Source organism: Vulpes lagopus, chromosome 13 (assembly GCF_018345385.1).
Source record: "Vulpes lagopus strain Blue_001 chromosome 13, ASM1834538v1, whole genome shotgun sequence".
NCBI lineage: Eukaryota > Metazoa > Chordata > Mammalia > Carnivora > Canidae > Vulpes > Vulpes lagopus.
In genome coordinates, this window is record NC_054836.1 from 60,608,972 (window position 1) to 60,624,085 (window position 15,114).

General features: G+C 53.5%; 1 protein-coding gene across 4 annotated transcripts in view; it reads right to left on the reverse strand.

Moving 5' to 3' along the window:
• Window positions 1-15,114, reverse strand: part of SLC13A1 (solute carrier family 13 member 1) — a 105,589-nt gene that overhangs the window by 80,736 nt on the left and 9,739 nt on the right. For all 4 annotated transcript variants that reach the window (XR_005983623.1, XM_041728254.1, XM_041728253.1 and 1 more), the window contains exon 2: window positions 5,919-6,047. Coding sequence is in view for 3 of the 4 variants with exons in the window: in XM_041728254.1 (XP_041584188.1) it covers window positions 5,919-6,047 (129 nt within the window). In the remaining variant the exon portion in view is untranslated. The remainder of the gene's footprint in view (window positions 1-5,918; window positions 6,048-15,114) is intronic.

Consider the following 15,114-nt stretch of genomic DNA (forward strand, 5'->3'; position numbering starts at 1 on the left):
TATTTTAGTTTTCCAGAGCTTGTTCTTTGTCCTCTTTGATTTTTTTAAAGATTTATTTATTTATTCAGTTATGATAGACAGAGAGAGAGAGAGAGAGAGAGAGAGAGAGAGGCAGAGATCCAGGCAGAGGGAGAAGCAGGCTCCATGCCAGGAACCCGACGTGGGCCTCGATCCCGGGACCCCAGGATCCAGGCGCTAAACCGCCGAGCCACCCAGGGATCCCCGTCCTCTTTGATTTTGTTTTGTTTTGTTTTAAATCTTCACTCACTCTCTAAATCACCTCATCAAATTTTAGGGCTTTCCATACCATCTATTTGCTTGACAATTCTCAAATCTGTATTTCCAGCTCAGGTCTATCACACAAACTCTGGACTCATTTGTATTTAACTGCCTAATCAACACCTTCACTTAGACATTAGTTATTTCAAACTTAGTGTCAAGCTTTGTACTCCCGGCGTCAGCCTCTCTTTTGCAGGAAGCCTACTCTGCTCATAGTTTTCCCCATTTCAACTGATGGCAACTCCATTTTTCCAGCTGCCAAGTCAAAGAGTTTTGAAGCATCCTCGAATCCTTTTTATCTTCCCTGTCATATGCCGTATCGAATCATACAGGAAATTTTGTTGGTTTTAATCTTAAAAATACATTAACAATAGATTCAATATCCCCATTACTATCCCTGCTCTGAATTACCACGGCCTCTCAACTGGATTATTGCAATAACCTGCTACCCGTTTCCTTCTTTCTGCCTTATTTCTCAACACAGCAGTCCAAATTATCCTTTTAAATAAAAGTCAAACTGATAATGTCACTCTTCTACTTAAAACTCACTAGAGGGTCTCATTTCATTGAGAGTCACACCTTTGCGGTGGCCTACCTTGGCCCTCGGGGGTCGAGGCCCTCTGCTAATGATCTCCCTGGAGATCAACACCTCCCTCCTGTCCTCACCTGCTCTCGTCACACCGCAGACACGTACCCGCCTCGACATCTTCGTGGTGGGTGTTTGCCCTCAGCAATGGGTGTTCCCCCGATGGCCACACGACGAACTCCCTCATGTGTAAGTCTTTGTTCAAGTACTGACACCTTATCGAGGTCTACTCCAATCATCCTATTTAAAACTGAAACTCTCCTGATCTCCATTGTCCTGCTGCATTTTCTCATGACACCAATTACCTCCTAACTCACTGTAATTCACCTATACATTAAGGTATATTGTCTCTTCTCTCCTAGGAAGACGAGGACTCTTGTCTGTATTTACTCATTAATGTATTCCCAAGAGCCTAGCGCGTATTTATCAAACGACTGAGGAAATATGTGACATGACATCTGCATATGCATATGCACATATACCTCCACAGTTATGGGTGTAAAATTCATGTATAAACATATGGTCAATGACAATAATAATGATGTCTGTTTTGGAATATCTAACCGGGCACACTAAATATTTAGCATTTCAGATTTTATTCAACAGACACGAGAAAATTCAATGCTTGTTGATATTCTTTGGTACAAGGTGCTCGGTAAGATATAGACATTTAGCATTGTCTTAATAAATACAGAAAGTGAGATTAAAACTATGGTGGCCAAAGAGGAGGCTGTGGAGGGCTCTGGGCTTAGGGGAGGATACCAAAGACTCACGATTGTCAATGGCTCTCAAGGAGCTGAGATTCAGTACGCTTCCGTGCGCTGGCATGAGAGTCCAACACCTTTGACTGTGGGTATTAAAATTCATAAGAACACTTGATGCGTCGTACGCATTAGCATTACATATCTATATTGGCTTGACTCTCACAACCACCCCTGGATTGTGTGGCATTGTCATTCCCTACTCATAGGTGGAAAAAAAGAAGCGTTGCCGAGGGACAGATCAGGGTCATATAAGTAATTAGTGTGAATATTGGGTGGGTTTTTTATTATTATTTATTTATTTGACACAGAGAGAGAACATAAGCAGGGGAAGCAGCAGAGGAAGAGGGAGGAGCAGGCTCCCGGCCAAGTAGGGAGCCTGACGCAGGACTGGATCCCAGGGGCCCGAGATCACGACCTGAGCCGAAGGCTCAAGCGACTGAGCCCCCCGGGTGTCCTGAATATCAGGTTTTAGTCTCAGATCTTCTAACTCTCTAGACCTTTCCCTGTACCTTTGGTCAGATATTTCCTAGTAAAAGATCAGTCATACTGTCTGAAAAGAGGATCACAAGGCTGAAGAGAAGTCGTCTACACTAAAAGACCTAAGGACTTTGATTTGCTGTAAATTCCTATTAAGCTTAAAAAATCACACGAAGTTTAAAATGAATTTAGGCTGAAATAGCGGAGGGGAGATAGACTCACTTAGCTTTGCAACAGTCCGAATGTGTCTAGAGTGGCCTATTCACTGCTGCCAGTGTGTAAATAATAGTGCTGACTCGTGTGCACCGAGCGCTCCCCACGTGACCCCCTACACTTATTAACTAGTTAATCTGTAAGCGTCACTGATGAACCAGAGGGGGTTCCAGGAAGGGGAGTGAAGATGCTGGTGATGCTGCGGGCGGAGGCCGTGGGGGTTGAGGAAGGGAGGCGAGGGCTGCGGACCATAGGACCGTGCAGACGAGCTGGGGAGGCGGCAGAAGGAAATGACAGCTATGGGCATCCAAGCAGCACTGCCCTGCGGAAGGCGAGGGGGCTTTTGTTGCTCTTGTTGGGTGTGTGCGTGCGTGTGCGTGACCTGGGATGTTTAGAGGAACGCTGAGCGTCAAAGTGACGGAGTTTCACACTTGAGCTCAATAAAGATAAGTGACTTGGGCCCCCAGGGGACTCGGCGGCTGAGCATCTGCCTTGGGCTCAGGGTGTGACCCCAGGGTCCCGGGATCGAGTCCCGCATTAGGCCCCCTGCAGGGCGGCTGCTTCTCCCTCTGCCTGTGTCTCTGCATCTCTGCGTCTCTTATGAATAAATAAATAAAATCTTAAAAAAAATAAATACAGGTGAATGACTTAAATATTAAAAGTTTTGAAAAATAATATGCACTTTCGTGTGGGCTGTTGTAGGCCCCCACACAGGAAGCCTTATTTCCTGAGTGACCTCATCTGTCAGGAATCCTGGAGGGAAGTCCCCGCCCGGCGGCCAAGGTCCGGCTGGCCAGCGGGCGAGGCTGACGTCGGGGTGTGGGCTCGGCCTCTGCAGCCCGCGGGGCCAGGGCCAGGGTCCCTCTGGCAGCTGTCGCGCCGCCCGGCTCTGTCCTCCTCTAACCTGTGGGCACGGAAGCGCCCCGACTCCGGGGAGCCGGTCTCTATCTCAGCCTCTCTCTAAACAGTCGCCCTCGTCAGTTCTGAAGCCCGAAGAGCCAAGCACGTCCCCGCTGAACCTGAGGGTCCTCGGGGCGAACCCCCCAGGCCGTGGGGCGGGCCCCATAGGGACACGTCGTCCCCGAGAGCTCGCCAGGCCCTTCACCGGGAGCCCGCGGGCACTCCCGGGGTTCCGGGGCCGGGCCCAGGCGCTGTGGGGCGGCGGCCGCAGCCCTGGAGACCCTGCCCCCCGCGAGCGGGCCGTGCAGGCCAGCGTGGAGGTCAGGAGGGAAGGGGAACGGCAGTGAGGACAGTGAGGTGGATCTGAGATGCAGAGAGATGAAAGCAAAACGAGGAAGGACGGCGTGAAAACAAGGGAAAACCCAGAAAGATTCTTGTCCTGCGTCACGGGTTGGTAAAAAGAAAAGTCTGCACCCCGTGGCCAGACAGGCGCCCCACGGCGTTGGGCTGTGGCCTAAGACCTGAGTCCACAGGCGCCGGACTGCGGGCCTGGTGCCCCAAGGACCTGGGCGCTGGGTGCTGGGCGCTGGGCATTGGGTGCTGGATGAGGGCACCCTGGGGCGGCTCCTCAAGCCGGGTGGCCAGGCCTGTGACGGGAGCCCCGAGGTCACCGGAGCCTCGGCCTGCGTCGGAGGTTGCACCTCCCGGCGGGACTAAAGTCCTTGCAGCAGAGCAGATGGGTCACACAGCAAAGTTCATTGGGCTTTGTCTCTGGAGGTGGCAGGAGCGTGGACAAGAAAACACGGTGCCTTTGTCCTCATTAAACACAAACATTGCTTTTTTACATGGTGTAAAGCCAAACTGCTGAAAAGCAGCTGCTTATGCAGGATGTGAAAGGCTTGGTCCTGTCGCTGGGAGGTGGGTGCAGGTGGGTGCAGGCAGGTGGCAGGTGGGTGGAGGTGGGTGGAGGAGGGTGGAAGTGGGTGGAGGCAGGTGGCAGGTGGGTGGAGGTGGGTGGAGGAGGGTGGAGGTGGGTGGAGGCAGGTCGCAGGTAGGTGGAGGTGGTGGAGGCAAGTGGAGGCAGGTGGCAGGTGGGTGGAGGCAGGTGGAGGCCGGTGAAGGCAGGTGGCAGGCAGGTGGAGGTGGGTGGCAGGTAGATGGAGGTGCGTGGAGGCAGTGGCAGACAGATGGCAGGCAGGTGGAGGTGGGTGGCAGGTAGATGGAGGCAGGTGGAGGCAGATGGCAGACAGGTGGAGGTGTGTGGGTTCAGGTGGGTGGAGGTGGGTGCAGGTGGAGGCAGATGGAGGCAGGTAGAGGAGGGTGCAGGCAGGAAGGTGGAGGCAGGTGCAGACAGGTGCAGGCAGGAAGGTGGAGGCAGGTGCAGACAGGTGCAGGCAGGTGCAGGCAGGTGGCAGGTAGGTGGAGGTGGGTGGGTGCAGGCGGATGGAGGCAGGTAGAGGCGGGTGCAGGCAGGAAGGTGGAGGCAGATGGAGACGGGTGCAGGCAGGTGCAGGTGGGTACAGGTGGCTGCAGACAGGTGGAGGTGGGTGCAGGTGCAGGCAGGAAGGTGGAGGCAGCTGCAGGCAGCTGCAGGCAGGTGCAGGCAGGTGCAGGCAGGTGCTGGTGGTTGCAGGTGGGTGCAGGTGCAGGCATATACAGGCAGGTGCAGGCAGCTGCAGGCAGGTGCAGGCAGTTGCAGGCAGGTGCAGGCAGGTGGAGGCAGGTGCAGGCAGGTGCTGGTGGGTGGAGGTGGGTGCAGGTGCAGGCAGGTGCAGGCAGGTGCAGGCAAGAAGGTGCAGGCAGGTGCAGGCAGGTGGAGGCAGGTGCAGGCGGGTGCCGGTGGGTGGAGGTGGGTGCAGGTGCAGGCCGGTGCAGGCAGGTGCAGGCAGGTGCAGGCAGGAAGGTGCAGGCAGGTGCAGGCCCGTGCAGGCGGCTGCAGGCAGGTGCAGACAGGTGCAGGCAGTTGCAGGCAGGTGCAGGCAGGTGCAGGCAGGTGGAGGCAGGTGCAGGCAGGTGCCGGTGGGTGGAGGTGGGTGCAGGTGCAGGCCGGTGCAGGCCGGTGCAGGCAGGTGCAGGCAGGAAGGTGCAGGCAGGTGCAGGCCCGTGCAGGCGGCTGCAGGCAGGTGCAGACAGGTGCAGGCAGTTGCAGGCAGGTGCAGGCAGGTGCAGGCAGGTGGAGGCAGGTGCAGGCAGGTGCCGGTGGGTGGAGGTGGGTGCAGGTGCAGGCAGGTGCAGGCCAGTGCAGGCAGGTGCAGGCAGGTGCAGGCAGCTGCAGGCAGGTGCAGGCAGGTGCAGGCAGGTGCCAGTGGGTGGAAGTGGGTGCAGGTGCAGGCAGGTGCAGGCAGGAAGGTGCAGGCAGGTTCAGGCTGGTGCAGGCAGGTGCAGGCAGGAAGGTGCAGGCAGGTGCAGGCAGGTGGAGGCAGGTGCAGGCAGGTGCAGGCAGGTGCAGGCAGGAAGGTGCAGGCAGGTGCAGGCAGGTGCAGGCAGGTGCAGGCAGGTGCAGGCCGGTGCAGGCGGGTGGCCGCAGCCCTCCCACGCAGCCCTCCCGCCCCGGGGGCCGCAGCCCGGGGGGTGTGCGGCCGGGGGCGCCTGCACTGCGGGTGCTGGGCGGGGGCGCGGGGGGCTCCGGGCTGGGTGTCGGGGTCCGGAAGCGGCCGTGGGGCCCCGGGTCCCGCGCGCTGTCCCCGGGGAGGACCCACCTCCTTGGAGGCCGTGATCCCGAAGAGCGGAAACAGGAGTCCAGGCAGCAGGGCGGTGACGGGCAGCGGCAGGGCCTCCGTGAGCCAGAGCGCGGCCACCACGGCCAGGGTGTAGGCGCATTCGGCCTCCTGCGGGCGGAGCGGGCGAGACAAGGTGAGGCGCGCGGCGCACCCGCACCCGGACCCGCACCCGCACCCGCACCCGCACCCGCACCCGGACCCGCACCCGCACCCGCACCCGGACCCGCACCCGGACCCGCACCCGCACCCGGACCCGCACCCGCACCCGCACCCGCACCCGCACCCGCACCCACACCCGGACCCGAACCCGCACCCGCACCCGCACCCGCACCCGGACCCCCACCCACACCCGCACCCACACCCGCACCCGGACCCGCACCCGCACCCGGACCCGCACCCGCACCCAGACCCGCACCTGCACCCGCACCCCGCCCCCACCCCCGCACCAGCCCCGCCCCCCGCAAGCACTCCTGGCCTCCGCCCCAGCACCCCCGCCCCCAAACCCCCGGCCCCCCCCAGCACCCCCCAAAAACGAGCCCAGAAAGCGGGAAGCTGCAGGACCCAAACCCTGGAGGCCTCGAGGAAGGCGCCGCCAACCAGGTCCTCCTCCGCGGGGCTCCTTCACCTCCCCGTGGGGGGGGACCGCGCACAGCTCCTGGCTCCCCCAGGAACGTGCGCCCCTGAGCCTGCCCCCACATGCACCCCCCCGGCCCCAGAGTGTGCCCCCCTGAGCCTGCCCCCCACGTGCACCCCCCAGGCCCCAGAGTGTGCTCCCCTGAGCCTGCCCCCACATGCACCCCCGGGCCCCAGAGTGTGCCCCCCTGAGCCTGCCCCCCACGTGCACCCCCCAGGCCCCAGAGTGTGCTCCCCTGAGCCTGCCCCCCACATGCACCCCGGTCCAGGAGCATCTGTGCCCCTGAGCCTGCCCCCAACATGCACCCCCGGCCTAGAGCCTGTGCACCCCTGAGCCTGCCCCCCACATGCACCCCAGCTCCGGGCCTGTACCCAGTCACGGGCTGCCTCCCCCCGGCCGGTCCCACGCGCTGCCAACTGCACCTCCCGGGCCCATGGCCCACCTCACGTGGGCCTCCCTGTCCTCCCATCACCAGGGAGACGTGGACCCAGAGAGAACTTTGCTGCTCATGGTCTCCGAGGAGGGAGGCCGGCGCCCCACTGGGTGCCCGGGTGAGGGGATCAGGCCCTGAGGGGCCCCCAGGGTGAGGGCCTCCCGCCCGGCGTCCTGGGGGCTGAGCCCCTGGGCAAGCACAGGAGGCCCAACAGAAAGAAGATTCTTAGCAGTGTCTGTGAAGGGATCAAATTGTGCGTTTCTGTTTTAGGGCGATGATGGGAGAAGGTTGAGATCTGGATTCAGGGTGGGGGCGCAGCCTCGCCCCCTCCCACAGACATGACACACCCACAGCTACACGGGAGATCATTTCTCCTGAAAGACTCTACGAATCGCCCAAGAAACTAAGAAATCCCCTAAGAAGCAGCTGAACGGCTTCCTTCGTCACAAAGGATGGAGGAGCCGCATCCAGAGGGACGGACAGACAGATGCGGTCCTACCAGACCCCCCATGTGCCTGCGGGGACCCAGCATTGGGAGGAACCTCGAGGTCTGGGGTTTCTTCCTGAGCAGGGGGGGGTTTTGCGCCCCACCCCAGGCGCCTGACTCCGGGATCTGCACCAGGGAGACCAGCTCCCCGAAGGTCTGGCTTTGAAAACCCATGAGGCTGAGGTTCCGGGGAACCGGGGGCCGTGGGCATGGAGAGTCCCCTCTGCTCCTGCCCCACTCGTGCCCCCGACACTGAGCCCCAACAGCAGTTTGAAGGTGCCTAGAGCACCCGGGCAGGGGTGCTGTTCTCTAGCCTTATGTGTCACCCCAAGGGACAGCACCTGCTAGGGTGGGGTCTGGGGGTGCAGGTGCCACTTGGCGCCCCTCCTTAGCCTTGCTAATGCTAGTGGGCCTGCCCCACTCCCATCCTGCCTGCACCCCGGGGTGGGAGGCCCAAAGCCCCGACTCCCAGGGGCGCCCAGGCCAGTGGGCACGCCAGTGCGGGACAGGCCCCTGGGCTCCGGGAGGACAGCGCTCCTAGGCCCTGGCGGCCCTGCGGGGGCCTGGCTGCACCCGATGCGGGGCGTCACCCACAGTTCAGAGTCGTGTGAGCACGTGTGGACGGAGATGGGATGCGTGTCACGTACACACGGACGCCGTGCGGGTTTTCTCCCTATGTATAAACACATGCACACGCAGTGGAATCCCCTCAGCCCTACAGAGTGCTAAGCTCGCCCAGCTGGGCACCACGCTGGCCCTCAAGGTCCTATGGTCAGCGACGTAAGTCACACAGAGAAACACAAGTGCCACACGACTTACTTATGTGTGGGAGCGAATAAGCACGGAAACAAAGGAAATCAAGCCAAGCCAAGCCCATGGACAAAGAGGACGGCCTGAGGCTGCTAGAGGGGAGCGCGTTGGGCAGGGCCCAAAGGCGCGGGAGGGGGTCAGAACGTGCCAAGTTCCGCTTGTAAAATAACGAAGCCACAGGGATGCAACGTACAGTACAGTGACCGCGTCGATAATGACGCATTTCGAATTTGCGAGATGCTAGGAACGTGAATCTCGTAGGTTCCCATCATGAGAAAAAACATGCCGATTCTGCATGGCTGCAGGTGGCACCAGGGCTTCCCGCCGTGGTCGCTTCATGACGCAGACAAACGTGCCATCGTTAGGCTTCATTATACCTGAAACCAGCGCAGGGTCGGTATCGGTCACACGTCGATGCAAACGCTTGAAATGTTCCCTCTGTGTGGCTGACAGACATAGTTCTGAAGCAAGCACCTGGCCTGTCCTAAGGGGTCAACAAGTCGCGTCTATTCTGTGGCTCCGTTTTGCTCTCTCGGGGCTTAATCTCTGCAAATTCTGAGCTGCCTGTGACAAATGTACAAAACTGCTCTGAGATTAATGAGGGGTTTTATTTATGGTTTTCCCAGGGCAGCAAAATTTCTAGCTCTGCTCCCCTCAGACACCCCCTCGTAGGGTGTTTGCTCACCCAGCAGCCCTGCACCTCCCGGCAGAGGCCTCAGAAACCCTTCTGAAGCTGCGACCACGCCACGTCCTCACTATCTTTTGAAAGGAGGAAGCAGAAAGGGGTTCGCAGGCTGACAGTTTTATGGAAAGTCCCATAACCTTGACAATAAAGCAATGGAACAAAGCCGGGCCTTGACTGAAACTTCCTAATTTGCCCTGGAGAGAATTTGTGAATACGAGCTCAATTAGGTCATTAATTGATTTTTTTTTAATTTTTTTTATTTATTTATGATAGTCACACAGAGAGAGAGAGAGAGGCAGAGACACAGGCAGAGGGAGAAGCAGGCTCCATGCACCGGGAGCCCGACGTGGGATTCGATCCTGGGTCTCCAGGATCGCGCCCTGGGCCAAAGGCAGGCGCCAAACCGCTGCGCCACCCAGGGATCCCTTAATTGATTTTTAAATATATATTTAATTTATTTATTTTAAAGACAGAAAGAGGTGAGCAGGGGGAGGGGCAGAGGGCGAAGCAGAGACCCTCCAGCAGATTCTGAGTTGAGCCCGGAGGCCGAGGCCGGGCTCCATCCGCAACCCCCAAGGTCATGGCCTGAGCCGGGACCCCGATAGCCTGGGCCCCCCGACAGCCCCCCGCGCCCCCACACCAGCCTAGCTGTGCAAGCCCGGGCCTGTGGTCCTCCTGGCGGACATGCGGGGACACCCCAAAGTGCCTCCTCCCGCCGGTGCTTCCCGTCCTGCTGATGAGAACCTGGGTCTCCAAGATGAGTGGACCCCGGCACCAGCCCGCCGCCCCGTCCTCTTCGTTCTCCCTCTCTGACCCGCCCCCCAACCTGCACCCCCTTCTTCCCAGGCCGCCCCACAGCCACCCCGTCTTCCAAGGATCCACTTGGAGTTTAAGGGACCGGCCGCCTGACGACGCTGGGAGCACCAGCTGCAGCTGAGCGCCGGAACAGACAAGTGAATAGGAAACCCAGTGCCAGCGGCCACCACCCCGGCCTCATCCCAACACGGGCCTCCTGAGCGGGACGTCACCGGCCGCTCACGCGTGGCCACTTTAAAGCACGATCAAAAGCAAAATTCCAAGTATTGAATTATTAGTTTCCCTAACAACGTCCCTATTTCACCTGGCCCTGCCCTGAAGCGAAATCAAGTCAGGGATTTTCAGTCGTTGATTGGAAATGATCTGAAATCCTCATCTTGCATTTGAGGCCCCGTCCACTCTGACCGTACGAAGACCTAGCCCACGACCTCCTGGCATCACGTCTCTATTCCTACAGTTGATTTACATCCTTCTCGGTGTCTGGGCTCTGACCCCCGCTCCTTATCACACAGCCTCCTCCTGAACTTGAGTAGGTAATGGTGAGCCAGGATCCTGCGGGGAAGTCCCCAGGGGCCCTTAGTCACGGCTCGACCTGCCCGTAACCGCACTCTGGACTCTTGGACCCTGCTCCACAATTTAGATGAAGCAGTTGCAAGCTGATGACCAAGCCCAACAGGAAAATATGACGTATTTGACTCACGATGGAATGTGTGTGTGTGTTTCCTTAGAATTATGATTTATGAACCAACACATTTCATATTAAAAATAAAATCGGAATTTCTGGCTTTCCTTGAAAAACTGAGGAATTTGGTAATGCTAGGACCATATTCTACGTCAACAGTTCTTTGCACTCAAGGGGAGCCCCCCCTTTAGAGACAGGCTTGTGCTTTTCAGTTGTGCATGGCTCCCCGTCACTTTTCCGGCTTCCCTGCTCGGGCTTTGTGGGCATTTGAATAAAATCTCTCGTAGTAAAAATGCTGCCCAGATACCCTGCCTTGCGAGTAGATCTTGCCCTGCCGTTCCAGAATCAACACGCGGGCTGTCCGTTTGCACTTCTCTGCGCCCCCCCCCCCTGTGGCCCCTGGACCCGCAGCTCACGCAGGCAGACATCAGGCCCTCCCCAGACTGAATTGGGAGCAGGTTTCCCAGGTGACTCCTGCACAGGTTGGAGTTTGAGAAGCACCGGGTTACCTCCTCCCCAGACCCTCCCCCTTATCTCTAACTCTGGGTCCAACTCGGAAACCAGACACTTGCTTCCAGGCCATGTCTTGCCTAAATTCAATCCCTACACTCAGAACTTATTTTGAAAAGTTGCCCATCCCTCAGAGTTAAGGTTCAAATTTATATCTTGTCTATGGAGCTTCCTCCAAACACTCATGCAGATTATATATATATATATTTTAAAGATCTTATATATTTATTCATGAGAGGCCCAGAGAGAGAGAGAGACAGAGAGAGAGAGAGGCAGAGACCCAGGCAGAGGGAGAAGCAGGCTCCATGCAGGGAGCCCGACGTGGGACTCGATCCCAGGTCTCCAGGATCACAGCCTGGGCTGAAGGCAGACGCTCACCTGCTGAGCCACCCAGGCGTCCCCACATTTTATATTTTTGCATATAAGTCCCAGGAGATTATAATTGTAGCTGGCTAAGGCACCACACCTGCATTTTCCTTAAAGAGATGCCTTCCCAGAATCTGTGGGAAATGCCCCATTTTTCATAACTTAATGAAAAATCAAAGCATAGAAGAGAAGGAATCGGGGCTGAGTGGGTAGGAGGGCAATCTGCCTCAGTTTGGGGGGATAGTGCTGGTTTACCCCTGTTGTATAGGTGTCTTTCCGATTAGCAACCCTCTTCATTCCTGAAGTGTCCCTCTTTGATAAACGACAGTCGTCCTACTGATGGGTCCACCATCCCAGGATACCTCCTTCCAGCTTTCTGTCCTGTGATCCCTCTTGGTCAGGCTGGGAGACGTGGGCAGGAAAGTACTCTTTCCCACCAACACTCTCCAGGCCTTTAACAACAGAAGGCCAATCCAGATACGATGCTTTTAAGACTCTAATATTAAAATATATAGAATCCTTTTTTAAAACCAAGATCTAAAAAAATAAATAAAAATAAACAAGATCTACAAATATCCTTGTTAAGAAGAAGCAACAAAAGATAAAGGAAAACATTCCATTGTTTTCTGTTATTCATATATATCCAAAAAAAAAAAAACCCACTAATATCAGGGTGAATAATTTTTGGCAAACACATTCTTCTGATGAAGGAGAAAACTTAGTTGTCTGTGCTACCACTAGAATTGTGTCCTGGATAAAATTCCTTCATTCCGTCAGTGGAAATCCAGAGACTAACCCATTATCTGTAGCTATAGCATCTTTGTCTCCTGTGGATCCCTTTCATTTTTTTCTCTTCCCTCTCTTCACCTTCTCAGCAAGCGCCTTACTCCTAAAATAGAGCCTCTCTACCATCATCGCCGCTGTCCACCACGGCAACCGCGGCCACTACCGTGAACAATGGTAAAGCTACGGGAAAAGAAGGCCAGTTGTCAAGTCCCCCCCCCCTTCCAATTCCTCTTGGGTATGGGGAAGTACTGATGTCTTTATTAAAATGAACTCTGCAACCATAACAAGTAACAATTTGAGTAAAGTTTTGTTCTAGAAATAGCAAAGAGCTTTAGTATATGAGTTCTTGAGCTAAAGTAGAGCAACACGTTAATGTCTACTTCTTTTTTGTTTATTGTATGGAAATACAGAAAGAAAAGGAAGGTTCAAAATTCTAAGACCCATCTTACAAAAAATATTTTTTAAATCATGATTCATTCTAGGACACCTGGGTGGCTCAGAGGTTGGGCATCTGCCTTAGGCTCAGGGCATTACCTGGGGTCCTGAGATCGAGTTCCACATCAGGTCCCCACAGGGAGCCTGTGTCTCCCTCTGCCTGTGTCTCTGCCTCTCTCTGGGTCTCTCATGAGTAAATAAATAAAATCTTTAAAAAAAGAAATAAAATCATGATTCATTCTCAAAATACCACACACATGAAACAAGGGGTGGAGGGAGCTGAGAGGGCTTCCCTAAATAAAAATACTTCAAAATAAAATAAAAGGACAAAATTTTCTGCTCAAAAATGTATATACTCCCTACCACTTCCAAAAATTACATGGACAGAGGTAGTCGTGCCGAATGCAGATGTTGCAAATTCCGTTACACAGGATGAGGCAGTGGCACTTAGCCATGGTTTCCTGCCTCGGTGGGTACAACATGCCTCCCTGGCTCCGGTGGGGCCACCTCCACCCGAGGGATGAAGCCGGGACGTGTAGACTGATTACCCATATGGATAGGAAATTCCTCTTCCCTGACAATAGAACATAGTATTAGAACCCTTCTAGCAATATATCTTTTAAGGGTTTTTTAATGAAATACCAAGAACATATGAAAAATAATATAACACACTTTATGCTTCATATTTTTAAAATGTGGCAAATTTGGCCACATTTGCTTGAAACTTTTTAGGAAAATAAAACATTCCTCATATAGTTCAAGACATGTAAGCCACTTCTTCATTTCTTTCTCCTCTGTCAACCCCAAAGTCAGCCACCGTCTATGGTGCGGGTCGTATCCTTTCCATCCATGTTTTTGTGGTTTTCCTACATGTAGACATGAACACACTGACAAACGACGCACGATTTTAAGACTAAATAAGGTTTACTGTATATGTTATTTTTCGGCTTGTTCTTCCACTTGTAAAAGAAGAAATATATTATTTTTCACTCTATCATTTTACTCATGTATTGCAAATGCATTCATAGTGATGCACATAGACGTAGTCATTCCTTTTAAATGGACATGGCATTTCTTTTTATGAACATATTACAATTCATTTGTCCATTTTCCTACTGAAGGCTATTTAGGGCTTTTCTCCCAATTGTTCATTATCATAAGGCTATGAACATCTTCGTACGTATCTTTGTGTGGATAAAGGAAAGAGATTTTCTAAGCTAGAGTATAAAAGTAGTGGTGAAATTTCTGAGTGGAAGAGGAGTCCAACTGTAGGGATATTTGCCCATTTGGTATCCAAGATGGTTTATCAGTTTGTATCAGTAGGAATAATGGGAGAAAATTCCACCTCGCCAACTTTGGGTATATTGGGCTAATTTATTTATTTGACAATCTGTTGATATGGAAAGTTCCTCTTAATTTAATTTGTATTTGCTTGAATACCTTAAAGTATTTTTTCATGGTTATTGAAACATAATTGTTTCTCTCATACAAATTACCTTATTTATAGCCTCTTACCATTTTTCTGTTGCTTGTTTGCTTCTCTTTTTCATGAATTTGTAGAGTTACTTTTAGAATTCTTATCATTTCTTTATAACTTAAATATTTGCAAATATTTTTCTTGATCTCTGGCTCCTCTCTGAAATTTGCTTTATTCTATTTTTGGTTGTAGTGCAGTTATTGTCAAATTCTTTGCTATGTTTTTACTACCTTGTATGAGAAATTTTTCCTATATTATACACTCCCATGTTTTTTGTCTAAAGTTTATAAAGTTTCAAGTGTGGGGCCTTGATTTATTTGTATAGGAAACAGACACCTTATTTTTCATAAATGGGTAGCCAAAATGCCTGGCTTTTTAAATTAGATGGTCCATCTTTCCCCCATCACTTCCTATTGCTCTATATTTCCTGTGCCAAATTTCTACAAATGCAGGCAGATAGGTTACTGGGCTCTTTATTTTGTCCCTCAGTCATCACCACCTTTTGGAAATCACATTTCGCAAAATTATTAAACTCTTTTAATTATTACAGCTTTTCAACAAGTTCTGCAATCTGTGTCTCAAGCCCCCATCTTATATTTTTCTCAAACTTGCCTTGATTCCCCTTTGTTTTCATTCTATTTGGAGTGCTTTCATCACTGTGCTTCCATTCTCAGTCTTAACTGTCTTCTTGCATGTTGAGATTTTATTTTTAATTTTTTTTAAAGATTCTATTTATTTATTCATGGAAGACACAGAGAGAGAGAGAGAGAGGCAGAGACCCAGGCAGAGGGGTAAGCAGGCTCCATGCAGGGAGCCCGACAGGGGACTCAATCCCGGGTCTCCAGGATCACGCCCTGAGCTAAAGGCGGTGCTAAACCGCTGAGCCACCCAGGCTGCCCGAGATTTTATTTTCATATTTATCCTGTGTGGTAGTTGTTTTATTTCTGTGCATATTCCTTCTGTATTTTTTATTCCTCATTTAGAATCTTTACAGTTGCCTCCAGTTAAGTCCCTAGCCTCCAACCTAGAATGTCTTCTCCTGGCAGCCTGGGGT